The sequence below is a fragment of the Poecilia reticulata genome, chromosome 6 (genome assembly GCF_904066995.2).
Source record: "Poecilia reticulata chromosome 6, P_reticulata-male-v2, whole genome shotgun sequence".
Taxonomy (NCBI): domain Eukaryota; kingdom Metazoa; phylum Chordata; class Actinopteri; order Cyprinodontiformes; family Poeciliidae; genus Poecilia; species Poecilia reticulata.
The window spans coordinates 2,322,577-2,337,266 of NC_088835.1; the positions used below are offsets into that span (position 1 = coordinate 2,322,577).

The following is a 14,690-nucleotide window of genomic DNA, read 5'->3' on the forward strand; positions in this document are numbered from 1 at the left end:
CGGCACACTTAATGATATTAGCGATTAGGTAATGCATTCAGCGAGTACTTTTACTTTTAATACTTAAGTATTTTTAAAAGCCAGCACTTTTTTACTTTTACATAAGTAAAATGTTAATGTGGTACTTTGACTTTTACTTGAGTACATTTTTGACTGTGTATTTGTACTTTTACTTAAGTACATTTTTTGAGTACTTTCTCCACCACTGTCCAGACAAAGGGCAGATCAGAGATCTTGGCAAACAATCTGCTTTAACTACAAGTAAAATAAAGATCAATAGGTCAGAATATATTATAAATTTTAAAACTATATTAAGAGTATTTCAATCAAGTCATGATAAATTTTAAAACTAACTTATTTTACATTTATTTTCTTAACACTATCCGGCCTCCTGAGGCTCTACAGCCATCTGGGCAAAGAGAAACAGATGAAGGAACCTCACAGGTAGCTGTGAAATTCTGGTTTCTCTCCCGCTCTGCCAGGAACAAACCTTTAATACTGTATTTTAATTCAATGAAAAGTTATCTCCAAAAACCCTATTTGTTCTTCTGCACTCAGCATCTCCAAAGTTTAGTACTGATATCAAACAAAAGCAATAGTTCATATCAACAGAAAATAATGGAGTACAATTCCTGTTTCTAACCTAATATAATATTCAAATAAAAATTAAGACATTCATTCACCATAAACCAAAGTATTTTTCTAATACTAAATAAAACATTTTCATTTGATTCTAATATAGTCAGAAATAATACAATTTCAAATACATTCATCATTGCTTAAATTAATTCTAAACAAGATAATACAATTTTCAGTCAAAACATGTTATTAATAACTAAGAAAAATGTGTTACAAATTAAATGTTAGTGATTTAAAACATTTTCTGTTATATTCAGTTTTTGCACCATGTCAGATGTTAGTTTTGGAAGACTTCTCATCCTGGTTACGTGAACCGACCCAAGTTCCCTTTCTCACAGTAATTCAAGTGATACTGTCCTCCACCTTCCTGCATATGTTAATTTATGACCTCATGTCTTTAATGATAAAGATGGTCTGAGCTCTTGACCTGCAGAGAGCTCTCTGCAGGTCAATACTTAACCAGCAATAGTTTGTTTCAAATCACTAACAGATTTAAATTAATAAATTTGTTCTAAAAAGTTGAAACTGTGTTAAACACTAAAAATAGTCATTTTTTCCTCAACACCAGCAATAGTATTTGGTTTCAAATCACTAACAGAAACCTGTTCAAAATTAAGAAATTTGTTCTAAAAGGTTTAAACTGTGTAGAACACTAAAAATAGTCATTTTTCCTCAACAGTAACTACTAAACAAGCAATAGTTAGAATTGAATCTGTTGTTATCTCATAAACATTTCACCTCATCCAAAAAGCTTCTTCAGTTCTGAAACTGGAGTTGGAAGTGTCAAGCTTATAAGATGTAATTAGAAATAATCAGACTGACAGAAGAGCTCACAAACAAAGAAATTGTTGTCACTAATGAATGAGGCCACTGGGGTGACGTAAAACTCTGGCCCTACCGTCTCCTGCACTGCAATTGTTGCTGACATTGCCAATCCTATAAAGTCTCCAATAACTTAAATGCACACTGTTTAGGTCTCTAGGTCTGAGTTTCTGTGAAACTGCCTGGGGAGACGAGTCAAGGCTGGATTGTAGATGTTGAGTTACAGGGGGTCTAGTAACTAGTTCTAAGATGTGCCAGAACAATGTTGTGCCTCTCGGAACAATCAACGGTGGAAAACAGTTCCTGTCGGACCTATTTTTGTGTCGAACTCTTACTTCCGGCAAATCACTTAGTCGCAAAGGTGAAAGTTGCAGTTTTAGTTGTTTCATTTTTTCCTCCTTGTTTAAATTTTTTTGACTGACACCGCATGGCATGGATCCCTTGGGAGTGCAGAACCCGGGAACTAACTTTAAACAACCAAAGCCCTATCCTGGACTGGTTTTTAAGCAGTTAGCTATTATTAAACACAGGAGCTAACCGGTTAGCTAGCAACTTTAGGCACTCGTTGCCTAGACTCTCCAACCCTGTGGCGGTTCGCTCTCTGTAGGCTACTTAAGTTGTAGAATCTTTACTAAGTAAACGTCTCTGTAAAGAAGGAACAAGCAATTCCATGTGGTCGCATTGGTTCATTATGATATTTTAATGGGAGGCGGCTTCCTTTGGAGGACTGCACACCAGGGTTTACGAGCTGAGAAGAGAAAGTTGAACATCGCTGTCTGTTGGGCTCCTATGGAGTCTTTGGCCGGCTACGTTTATAAGGCAGCCAGCGAGGGTCGGGTCCTGACACTGGCCGCACTTCTACTCAACCACTCTGAGGTGGAGACTCGTTTCCTTCTGAGCTACGTGACTCATCTGGCCGGCCAAAGGTCCACTCCTCTTATCATCGCAGCACGGAACGGACACGACAATGTGGTGCGTCTCCTCCTGGACCACTACAAAGTGGACACGGAACAGACTGGCACGGTCCGGTTCGACGGGTAGGTCCCTCAGAGATATCCTCTGTCCGTGTTTAGTTCAGCCAGCTATTATGCTGTCCGTGTACAGCACATGTTAGACCTACCTGTTTCTAAACCAATCTGCTTAGACCTGGTTGATATTGAGGTGCATCTCAATACATTTGAACATCATTGAAAAGTTACTTTTTGTAGTTAAATTGAGAAACGAATCACGTATATGGGCTCATTATGCACACTAATGCATTTTAGTCTATTAAAATTACACACGTTAAGAAACTTTAACCTTACTAAAAAACATGGATATTGAGCAGATCAAAACTTCATCAATAAGCCCAACTGTGTTATTACCAGGATACAATGTATTTAAAACGGGGACAATGTATAATATACATATATATACAATATACATTGATGCATTATACAGGTTGTACCTTTGATAATCTTTTTTAATATTATGAAAGATTGGATGGGATTTTTTTAAAGCATCCATATTTCCATTTAAGATCCCGAAGTTGACATTGAATGGCAGAACAGAAATAATGAGGACAAAGGATTTGTCAACAGTGGAGAGGAAAAACTGTCCTTTTAACAGGCCATGACTGTTGGGGCATGACTGACTAGGGGTTTGAGAATACACAAAAAAGTAATAGAGGAGCTGATGTAGAAAAACATTTTGTTAATGAAAAGTAAAAAGTTAATAGCAGGAGAGGGGAACGATTAGTTGCTGGCATCTTTATCTCAGCCGATGTCCTCCTCCAGGAAGGTCCCGCAGCTAAATGGAATACTGTTTAGCTTGGAGAGAACAAAACTTAGAAATCATAAAGGTAACAATTTAAATAACAGCAAATACCAAATTTTTCCTCACTAGAGTGAGTAAAAGCAGTCTGTTTGTCCTCCAACAACCTACATCAGGATAACTCCTTTAGAATGAGGTTTGAGCAAGGAAGAGCCAGGAAGAAATGTTTTTCTGGACTGCATTTCCTCCCTGTCAGATCGGACCATACAATCTACCTGTCCTTACTTCCCACTCGTCCAGTGACTGGACAAATATCTTTGCTTTATCAAAAAGGGAAGTCTTAAGCGTAGTCTTAAAAGTAGACAGGTTTTCTGCCTCATGGACTAAAACTGGGAACTGGTTCACAGGAAAGGAGCTTCACAACTAAAAGATCTCTCTTCCACTCTACTTTTAGAGCAATAGGCCACAGTGGTGGGTTGGACAATAAATCTTTGAGTAAAGCCAATTGAGTCTAAAATAGCATTTAAAACTAAATTCAGGTTATCCCTTTCAGTGTCAACATAAATGTTAAAATCCCTCACTGTGATGGCCTTAGTATTTAACACTAAATTAGATCAAATAAATTTAAGCTTTGATCAAACTATTGGTTTTGAGATTACTTCGCTACTGAGATCCATTGTTGCTTCTCTGGAAACTGAAACTCAGCTGACCACACCCAGTCAGTACGTCACAGGTACCAAATTCTGTCATGTATTATGCAACATCTTCTGCTTTAATTCTATTTATGTTGAGCCAGTTAACCAGGAAGATGACAAAAATGCATATTAAATGTTCAACAATTTAGTCAATTTCAGTTTGACTAAGCTTATTAACATACTGCATGGTTGCCGGTGTGTAATGGAAATGGATGTCCAGCCTAAGAAGCCTTCTAATCAGATAAAAGTCTGGGTACAGTCACATCCACAACATCCTGAGTTGGTAAAGGTTTGAGGGGATAAGTTGTTAGAAGTCCAAGCTGTACGGCAGTGTTAATCCAAACACATTTAGACCAAGCTTTTGTATAAATCTGCAGCACTAATATTTTGTATAATTAAAAAAAGAAAAAGCTAGGAAAAAACTACCTAAAGTGTTTCTTTGATGTAATTGTGCAAAATATTAGGATAATAATTTATTCAGTACTAAGTTGGTAAATTTAAAACCATAAATAAAGTTACATTGTATTCTTACTAAGACTTAAAACACATATCCACAGGATTCTTACATTGAACTGTTTGAGCAACAATGTTGGTTTTTGAGGCCAAACAAATATATAGACATAGTTTTCTTGTTTATAAGATATGATTTTTTCCTCAGTGCATGACAAAATGGAAGGAAAACCTAAAGCTCCCATATGCATGTTGATTAGAAATATATTTTGTTGATGTAATATGAGAGCTTAAGGTTTTCCTTAAGCCTGTAAACATAAATTGGAAAAGGAGCGATGATCGAGAGGAAAATGTCCTTTAAATGATGTAATTGTGGAAAATATTAGGATAATAATTTATTCAGTACTAAGTTGGTATTCAGTACTAAGTTGGTAAATTTAAAACCATAAATAAAGTTACATTGTATTCTTACTAAGACTTAAAAGACTTGCCCAGGCACTGTTGCTAAAAATGTGCTGTACAAAACAAACTAGAAAATTCCTGCAGAAATTTTAAAGGGGCATGCCAAAGTGTGCCCGTCGGCTTTGACCCAGCGTCTTGATGCATTAATGCTAAAGAAAGATGCAACGTATTCAATAACCTATGGAGAGGCAGAAGCATGTTGACTAAGCTTTAGTTGTACCATTCATAATGTTAAAATTAATTCATGAGCTAAAATTAGCCTAAATGCTGGCAGTAGCATGTGGAGCAACAGGACCATGTTCTTTTAATTTTATTTGCTCCATTCAGGATTCTAAACATGTCTAATGAGAAAATTAGCTAATAGCTAACTTTAGGTAAAAGGCTAGTCAAGGGGAGTGGAATGCTAACATTTGTGCTAATGTTAATGAACTGCCTTGCTGCGCAAGGCAGTTCACTATCCTGTGAAAAAAAAACCCATAAAAAAGGCTGATATTATTGCACCGCCTAGGGCGGTGCACTAACCTGAGGGGAATATGCAGACTTTTACTTTGAAACCATCAGTAAGCTTCATTTTAACTACCTCACCAATTCAATGTGTTACAGTAGTTTGTTTAAACCAGTCGCATAAAGCCCAAAAGAGCAATTATCTGATGTGAAAAATGTCAAGGCTTTTATTATGAAATTTTCAGTAAGCTTCATTATTGTTACACACTGGATTAATGGCCACATTAATCCAACGTGTAACAGTCCAGCTATAATTCCCAATAAAGCAGATAGTTCTAAATGCCAGCTCAGCCCTAATGTGTGGTATCTGAGTGTTCTGCCATGTTGTAGTTCTGACCTTCAGTAATTTTAGTTCTAAAGAGCAGCTCAACTATCGTGTGAGTGAGACACAAAGAGAGAAACAGAATTCTAACTGTTTGAAGCAGTTAGTTTTTCTGAACAAAGCAGTCCGAATATCTCCTTCCTGTTCAGGATCTGCAAGAGTGATCCGAAAACTGTTTAAAGCATATAGTCAAGCGGGGTGAAATGCTAAAATTTGTGCAAATGTTAATGAGTTCACTATCCTGAGCAAAAAAAAAGGTTAAAAAAAAGCTAAATATTACTGCACCGCCTATGGCGGTGCACTGACGTGAGAGGAATATGCAGGTTTTTATTTTGAAAGTTTCAGTGAGCTTCATTTTAATGACCACATTAATTCAATGTGTAACAGTGGTTTGGTTAAACCAGTCATGTAAGGCCCAAAAGACCAATTGCTTGATGTAAAAATGGTCAAGGCTTTTATTTTGAAATGTTCAGTTATCGTCTTTTTAAATGGCCACACTAATCCAGTCTGTAATAGTGATTTGGTAACACCAGTTTTTTAATCACCAATAGAGCAATTGCAGGATGTAAAAATGATCAAGGCTTTTATTTTGAAAATGTTATTAAACATCATTCTAAATGGCCACACTAATCCAATGTTTAAAAGTGTTTGTGTTAAACCACTTATATACTAGACCTCTGCTTTAACTGAATGTTTGCCATAGTTACAGAGATGGCCATGTGGCCTGTGTTCTGTTGCCATGGTAATTAGGCCACAGGGTGCCAGCTGTAAGAGAGACACAGAGGGGGAGACAATTCTACCTGTTTGAGCCAGCCAGTTTCACTAAAAAAATCAGTCCGAACAACTCCTTCCCATTCTGGAACCGTAAGGCCGATCCAAAAACCATTTGAAGTGTATGAGAGGGCAAAAACATTTTACCGGAGCAGGCATTCGGTGCGATTACCATGACCAACTTTCATACCAATAGCACAAGTTTTGCGGCCATGAGAGCGATTTCAAAATTATTTTTGGGTCAAAATTCCACTTCATTTCTCACTCTAAAAAAGTGGCAGTTGGTGTCAGTTACACTCTGCGTTTCGGCAGTTGGAAATTTCGCTCGTTTTTTGCTTTTTACGTTGCCGTCGTAACTCCGATCCCCAATAAAAATAATAGCTCCAATGCCGGGATCGGGCCGCACGTTTTGATACCACTTTTGTGGGTGGGCATGCAGCGGTACGAGCCGCATTAACGATAATGGAAGAATAATAAATAATCTACTAGAAAATTCCTGCAGAAATTTTAAAGGGGCATGCCAAAGTGTGCCCGTCGGCTTGGACCCAGTATTCTGATGCTAAAAATTTGCAGTAATGCTATAGAAAGCTGCAATGTAGTCAATAACCTGTGGAGAGGCAGAAGCATGTTGAATAAGCTGTACTTGTACCATTCATTATGTTAAAATTAATGCATAAGCTAAAATTAGCCAATATGCTAATGTTAGCCTAAATGCTGGCAGTAGCATGTGAAATCAACAGGACCATGTTGTTTTCATTTTACGTGCTCCATTCAGTATACTAAACATGTCTAATCAATGAGAAAATTAGCTAATAGCTAACTTTAGGTAAAAGTGCTAGTGCACTAGTCAAAGGCAGTGAAATGCTAATGTATGTACTAATGCTAATGGACTGCCTTGTTGTGCAAGGCAGTTCCCTATCCTGATAAATAAATAACATAAAAAAGGCTAATATTATTGCACCGCCTATGGCGGTGTACTAACACTAGAGGAATATGCAGACTTTTAATTTGAAACTTTCAGTAAGCTTCATTTTAACTACCACACCAATTCAAAGTGTAACAGTAGTTTGTTTAAACCAGTCACATAAAGCACAAAAGAGGAAATGCCTGATGTGAAAAATGTCAAGGCTTTTATTTTGAAATTTTCAGTAAGCTTCATTTTTGTTACACATTGGATTAATGGTCACATTAATCCAATGTGTAACAGTCCAGCTATATAATGCCAAAAACAGCAAGTAGTTCTAAATGCCAGCTCAGCCCCAATATGTGGTATATGAGAGTTCTACCATGTTGTAGTTCTTCTATAGTAATTAATCCTCAGCCAACTGCTGTGTGTGCTGCGCAAGGCAATGCACTAAGGGGCAGTCAAGTGCTACTCATTGTGCTAATATACTGAGAAAAAAAAGGTAAAAAAAAACCCATTATTGCACCGCCTATGGCGGTGCACTGATGTGAGAGGAATATGCAGGCTTTTATTTTGAAAGTATCAGTAAGCTTCATTTTAATGACCACCCTAATTCAATGTGCAACTCTGGTTTGTTTAAACCAGTCCCATAAAGCCCAAAAGAGCAATAACCTGATGTGAAAAATGTCAGGGCTTTTATTTTGACATTTTCAGTAAGCTTCATTTTAAATTATTATAAAGAATATAATAAAATAGGTATTTTCCTAGAACCTACATAAAAGAACCACAGACAACATATATGAATTTTATGACCAAGCTTTTGCAAAAGGAGAAAAACTCTGTCAACTGCTCCTCCGAGCCGTTCATAGAGCATTCTGAAGATCTTTGGGTACAGCTTGTCTTTTATTATCAAACTTCAAAGAGGGAGAATAGGCAAGATAGACAGCAGAGGAAAAACAGCAGAGGTCGTAAAACATTGTACCCAAACACAGCAAAGGTCGTAAAACAATTTATCTAAACAACTAGCAACCCAGTTCCAGATGCGATATCTGATCTACGGTCTGAGCCCGGTTCAAATCTCGGTCAAACTGTTTCACATGAAGATGAACAGGTAGTTGTGACCCCCAGGTTAGTTCATACACACACTAAAGAAGAGAACACTTTAAACTGACTAACATTAGACTGAATATGAACTAAAGTAACAACAAAATGATAATACCAAAAAATCTCAATCAGACACACTAATCCAATGTGTAACAGTGGTTTGGTAAATCCACCAATATAATGCCCAAAACAGCAAGTAGCTCTAAATTCCAGCTCAGCCCTCCTCTGTAATAACTGAATGATCCTCCATGTTGTAGTTCTGACCTTCTGCTCTGCCCTCTGTATTAAGGTGTTTCGCCATGTTTAGAACTACAGAGACCTTGTAGTCCAAACCAGCAGTTTGCCATAGCGATTAAGCCTCTGCCAACTGCTGTGTGTGTGTGTGAGAGAGACACTTCATGCAACTTTGAGAACACCCAGTCACTTTTAAAGAAAAAAGCAGTCTGAACGACCCCTTCCCGTTCAGGAACCGTTAGGCCGATCCAAAAACCGTTTGAAGCGTATGAGAGGGTTATTTGTCTTCTCCGATAGTCCTGTGATTCATATCTGTAGGTCATTCACAGTAATTGCACTGATGAGAGAAATATGGTGTGCGCTGAGCTCAGTAATTTTTCAAAATCCTATATAAAACACCGAGGAGGAGCGTCAGTTGGTCATGTCCCATCACTTTGCTCTGAAGCACCTGGACAGAAAACCGTAAGCCCTAGAGAAATTTCAAAAACATTTTACCGGAGCAGGCATTCGGTGCAATTTTCTGACCAACTTTCATGCCAATAGCACAAGTTTTGCGGCCAAGAGAGCGATTTCAAAATTATTTTTTGGGTCAAAATTCCACTCCGTTTCTCACACTAAAAAAGCGGCAGTTGGTGTCAGTTACACTCTGCGTTTCGGCAGTTGGAAATTTTGCTCGTTTTTTACGTCGCCGTCGTAACAATGATCCCCAATAAAAATAATAGCTCACTTCCCGGGATTGAGCCGCACGTTTTGATACCACTTTTGTGGGTGGGCACACAGCGGTACGAGCCGCATTAACGGTAACGGAAGAATAATAAATTATATTTTTATAATAATAATAATAAAGAGACATTCTATTGGGTGTAGAACAATAGGTGCCTGCCATGCAATGCATGGAAGGCAGTGACTGACTGCTCTTCCCTATGCATTGCTATGACATGCTCCTAAATATAAAAGAATATAATAAAACTGTGAAAAAATGTAGCTTCTCTGTCTTCTCCCTGAGGTCCAGTTGTCATCTGCACAATACACTGTGACTCTCAAACAACCAATCAGAGCCGGGAGGAGGGTCTTACTGCTGTCAATCACTCTCATGTACTCGCTGCTCACACCCTCCCCCTTCTCTCTGACGTGCTACAGCTGGGTCCCCACAATGAAGGCTGCAGCCCCATTATGAATGCTTAGGCTAGTTAGCACGGCCACCAATGACAGCGGATAAACGGTTTTCCTGGAATGGTAAGTTGTTAATCCACATTTAGCGGCACGTACACAAGGTTGATTGACTACATGTTTTTGATTAGGAGTGGTGTATTTCTGTAGATGTCAATAGTAGCAGTGGGAGGAGGTAGAGATTTTGATCTTTTCACAGATTATCCATGTCACATTGTGATATTTTAAACAAATATGTAAAAACATTCTATTGGGTGTAGAACAATAGGTGCCTGCCTATTGTTCTACACCCAACTTTTATTTTTGTAAAAGTTACTGCAGATTTAAGGGGGAAGCCATCTTCAACTCTTTTACAGTTCTAGACTCAGAAATTGAGATAGGCATCTTCGGGCACAAAAATACAAGGATAAAATGGCTAACAGCAGCTGATAACTTTGGCTACTAGATTATGGAAGTTATTATAATCCCAATTATTTAGCAATATATTGTGTTTAATAAATATGATAGGACATGAATTTTCCTGTGATACTTTGTTGTTGAATCTTTTCTGAATATAACTCTGTATTTATTAAAATGTAAGACTTTAGATACAAAATAAATTCAGTAGGGAAGTGTACTTCAGCAATTTCTCAATAACAAAATACTAAATAAAAAAATAGCAAAAGATATTAAAATATAAAAAAAGAACTGAACATGGGTGCGGCGATGGCACAGGATGTAAAGCAGGGATCACCAACTCCAGTCCTCAAGGGGTACCATCTGCAACTTTTAGATTCACCTCTGCTCCAAATGTCAGAATTTCCTCACCAGCATTCATTCCTCTCTGCAATAGGCTGGAAATGAGCAGTTTATTTGATCCAGGTGTGTTTGAGCAGAGACGCATCTAAAAGTTGCAGGACGGTAGCCCTCGAGGACTGGAGTTGGTGACCCCTGATGTAGAGCAATCAGCCACATGTTCAAAGGCTGGAGTCCTGGATGCGGCCGTCATAGGTTCCAGTCCAACCACTATGACTTTTGCTGCATGTCTTCCCCCGCTGCCTTCTTTTCGGTCAATCTACAGTGAAATGAAGGCCACTAGAGCCAAAAAACCCCTAAAAAACAGAAAGAAAGAAATGAACTTAACTTACAAACTAAATTAATTGTAAATATTAAATAAGAAATTAATAATAATCATGAATTAGTTATTTTGACCGAATAAATTTACTAATAAATTTAATACAATGTACAATTTTTTTACTAATAATTTAATATTTTAGTCCAGATCCTAAAAGAATTTTCACATTTAAGCACATGCTGACAATTGTTTTAATTCAAGACTCCCTGTATATTATTTAATAATAAATCACCCAGTCTTTGAATTTGAGGAGGCTGCACAGATTTGTCGTAATTCTCCTGCCATGTTCCATCAACCACCTGTTAATTCATACCTGCCAGGCTGCCCTCCTCCTGATAGTTAGTTGATTGTGCTATAAAATGGCACAATATGTCTAGAAAAGGCATAACACTGCCCCTTTAAATGTTGCAGCTCTGAGTTAGAAAACCTTCTGCTGGGATCAGGCTTGTCATGATATTTTATCCAGTCTCTTGTGTGTTTCAGCTACATCATTGACGGGGCCACAGCACTGTGGTGTGCAGCTGGAGCCGGACACTTTGAGGTAGTTCACCTCCTGGTGAGCCATGGTGCTAACGTCAATCACACAACCATTACCAACTCCACTCCCCTCCGGGCTGCCTGCTTCGATGGTCGACTGGACATCGTCCGCTACCTGGTGGAACACAACGCCGACATCAGCATTACCAACAAGTTTAACAACACCTGCTTGATGATCGCTGCCTATAGGGGCCATGTGGATGTGGTTAAGTTCTTGTTGGAGCAGGGTGCCGATGTCAATGGCAAGGCTCACTGCGGGGCCACAGCCCTGCACTTCGCAGCAGAGGCAGGCCATCTGGAAATTGTGAAAGAGCTGATGGACTCCCAGGCTGCCATGCGGATGAATGGACATGGCATGACACCATTAAAGGTAGCTGCAGAGAGCTGTAAATCTGATGTGGTGGAGCTGTTGATGGCTCATGCTGACTGCGACCCTCCCAGTCGCATCGAGGCCTTGGAGCTGCTGGGGGCGTCTTTTGCCAATGACCGGGAGAACTATGACATCCAGAAAACATACCAGTACCTTCACATGGCCATGACGGAGCGCTACTATGACCCTGACAACATCATTGTGAAGGACTTGCTGCCACCCATTGAAGCTTATGGGGGGCGTAGTGAGTGTAAAACGCTCCAGCAGCTTGAAGCCATCCGGGTGGACAGGGATGCCTTGCACATGGAGGGGCTCATGATTCGGGAACGCATCATGGGCTCAGACAACATTGACTTGTCGCATCCCATCATTTATCGAGGAGCGGTCTGTGCAGACAACATGGAGTTTGAGCAGTGCATCAAACTGTGGCTTCATGCCCTTCGACTCCGGCAAAAGGGGAACCGGAACACGCACAAAGATTTGCTGCGCTTTGCCCAGGTGTTCTCCCAGATGGTGCACCTGAAGGAGGTGGTGTTGGCCTCAGCGGTCGAGCAGGTCCTCAGCTGCAGTGTTCTGGAGATTCAGCGCAGCATGGCTCGAGTTGACAAAGCGGTTGAATCCGAGCTGCCACAGGCCATGGACAATTATGAATCCAATATTTTTACTTTTCTTTATTTAGCCTGCATCTCCACTAAGACTAACTGCAGTGATGAGGAGCAAGTCAAGATTAACAAGCACATTTATGACCTGATCCAGCTGGATCCACGGACACGTGAAGGCTCCTCACTGCTCCACCTGGCCATCAGCTCCAGCACACCTGTTGATGATTTTCACACCAATGACGTCTGCAGCTTCCCTAATGCCAAGGTGACCAAGCTGCTTCTGGACTGTGGTTCTCAGGTGAATGCAGTGGATCACGAAGGAAACACTCCTCTCCACGTTATTGTCCAGTACAACCGACCAATTAGTGACTTCCTCACTCTACATGCCATTATCATCAACTTGGTCGAGGCTGGGGCCCACACAGACATGACCAACAAGCAGAAGAAGACTCCGCTGGACAAAAGTACCACAGGTGTGTCTGAGATCCTGCTGAAGACCCAGATGAAAATGAGCCTGAAGTGCCTGGCAGCACGTGCTGTCCGACAGCACCAGATCACTTATCGCAACCAGATTCCCAAAACTCTGGAAGAGTTTGTGGAGTTCCACTGAACTCAGATCAGAAAAGTCAGAGGTAGGGCCAAATCTGTAGTTTCTTTCAAACAATGGATTCATAAGGTGCTGAAAGTAGATCACCAGTAAAGTTTTTTAAAGCATTTTTATGTTGATAAAACCTATTTTTTTATAAATGTTGGTTTTGCAGACTAACACACCTGCATAAACAGACTGTCCTGGTTGATGTGCGTAGAATTGCTTCTATGGCTCATTTATTTTGCAATAAACCAGAGAAATCCCTTTTAAGTTCTGCAGAGATTTTCTGACGGTTTGGTGAATGTGTATTTTTGAAATGCAGAGAAGACGCAGGTTAGTCATGTCCTTTCATCCTTTGCGTTATGTCATATAACATGGCAATGTTACTGTGAAAAGGTTGTCAGACAAAATGAACGAGTGCCTATGAAGAAATGCACAGCCAGCCTAGCTTAGGTTCCCTGTATTCATCTCATGAATTGTATTTTTAAAATTAAAGCTATTTTATTGAATTTATTTAAAGAACTTTCTTAAACTGCTCAGAAAAAAATAGTTTGGACAGAATTAGGCTGTTTGGTCAAACTATTAGACATGTTCAGGAAAACATGTTTTTTTTCCTATTTGTTTGACTTTAGATATTTCATTTAAATGTCATTGGAAAAAAAGTTTGGGGTTTTCAATTTCTCTGACTCATCAATGCATTGAACAGAATTACCAGCAACAGATTTCTAAGGGGTCAGGGGTCATAACCCCAGTTATGACCGGGAGTGTGTTTTATATTCTGCTCCATGAGTGGATGTACATCCATCCACACACCATGCAGCTGCTGGATATGTCCTGGTTATGCATTTATGAGGCATGTTGTCTCTGAAGACTTATTCAATGTTTTGATTGTGTTGGAAATGTCAGACTCCCAACAACTGCCTAATAACACTATTGGTAATGGCCAAATGCCCCCTGCTGGCCATTTTAGACTTAGCAGCTCCTTGCAAATGAAATCCTCAACTTGCTGCTCTGCATGTTTGGCAAATTATGGCCATTTTCTTTTATCTTGCTAACTTTTATGTTTGTAAATTATTGCATGAGGGTGATGATTGGTGCTGTAGTGTATATATATATATATATATATATATATATATATATATATATATATATATATATTTTTTTTTCCCCTTGGTATTATTGGTAAATTATCAATAAAACCAGTTTAAGTTGATCATGTTTTGAATATGGTCTAACTCTTGGTACTGGATTTGTTCTGGTTTCTTTCATAATTAAAGTGTATGTATTCTAATCTTTATTAAGTAGCAAAATGAACATCAAAGTTTTCTAAAAGTTATTGATACACAATCAACCTGGTTTCTTTAATAATTCAGAACTACTAGGTTGTCTTTGGTGGGACAACCTTTGGTTTATGAGTTCCTCTACTGGAACTCTTAAACCAAAGAGTTCCAGTAAATGAAACAAATAAGTAATTTTTACTATTTTCTTCAACAGAGATGAAATTGAATTCCATGTGTATTATAAGATGGAAACAAGAATTTTTTTTCCAGCACTGTGAATTAATAGTTTTACTTGAAAGTGATCAAAAGTCAGAGTGAATTATGATGAAGAAATCTCTTGGCAGCTATAAAACTGCTAAGTCCTGTTTA

The 14,690-nt window shown here is 38.9% G+C and overlaps 1 protein-coding gene across 1 annotated transcript; it reads left to right on the plus strand.

Annotated features, from left to right (window-relative positions):
- Positions 1-1,795: 1,795 nt before the first annotated feature.
- Positions 1,796-13,311, plus strand: fem1b (fem-1 homolog b). The gene is made up of 2 exons (XM_008410889.3): positions 1,796-2,498; positions 11,427-13,311. Exons 1-2 carry the CDS (start codon positions 2,164-2,166, stop codon positions 13,060-13,062), a joined length of 1,971 nt encoding a protein of 656 aa, XP_008409111.1. The 5' UTR covers positions 1,796-2,163; the 3' UTR covers positions 13,063-13,311.
- The last annotated feature ends 1,379 nt before the right edge of the window (positions 13,312-14,690 follow it).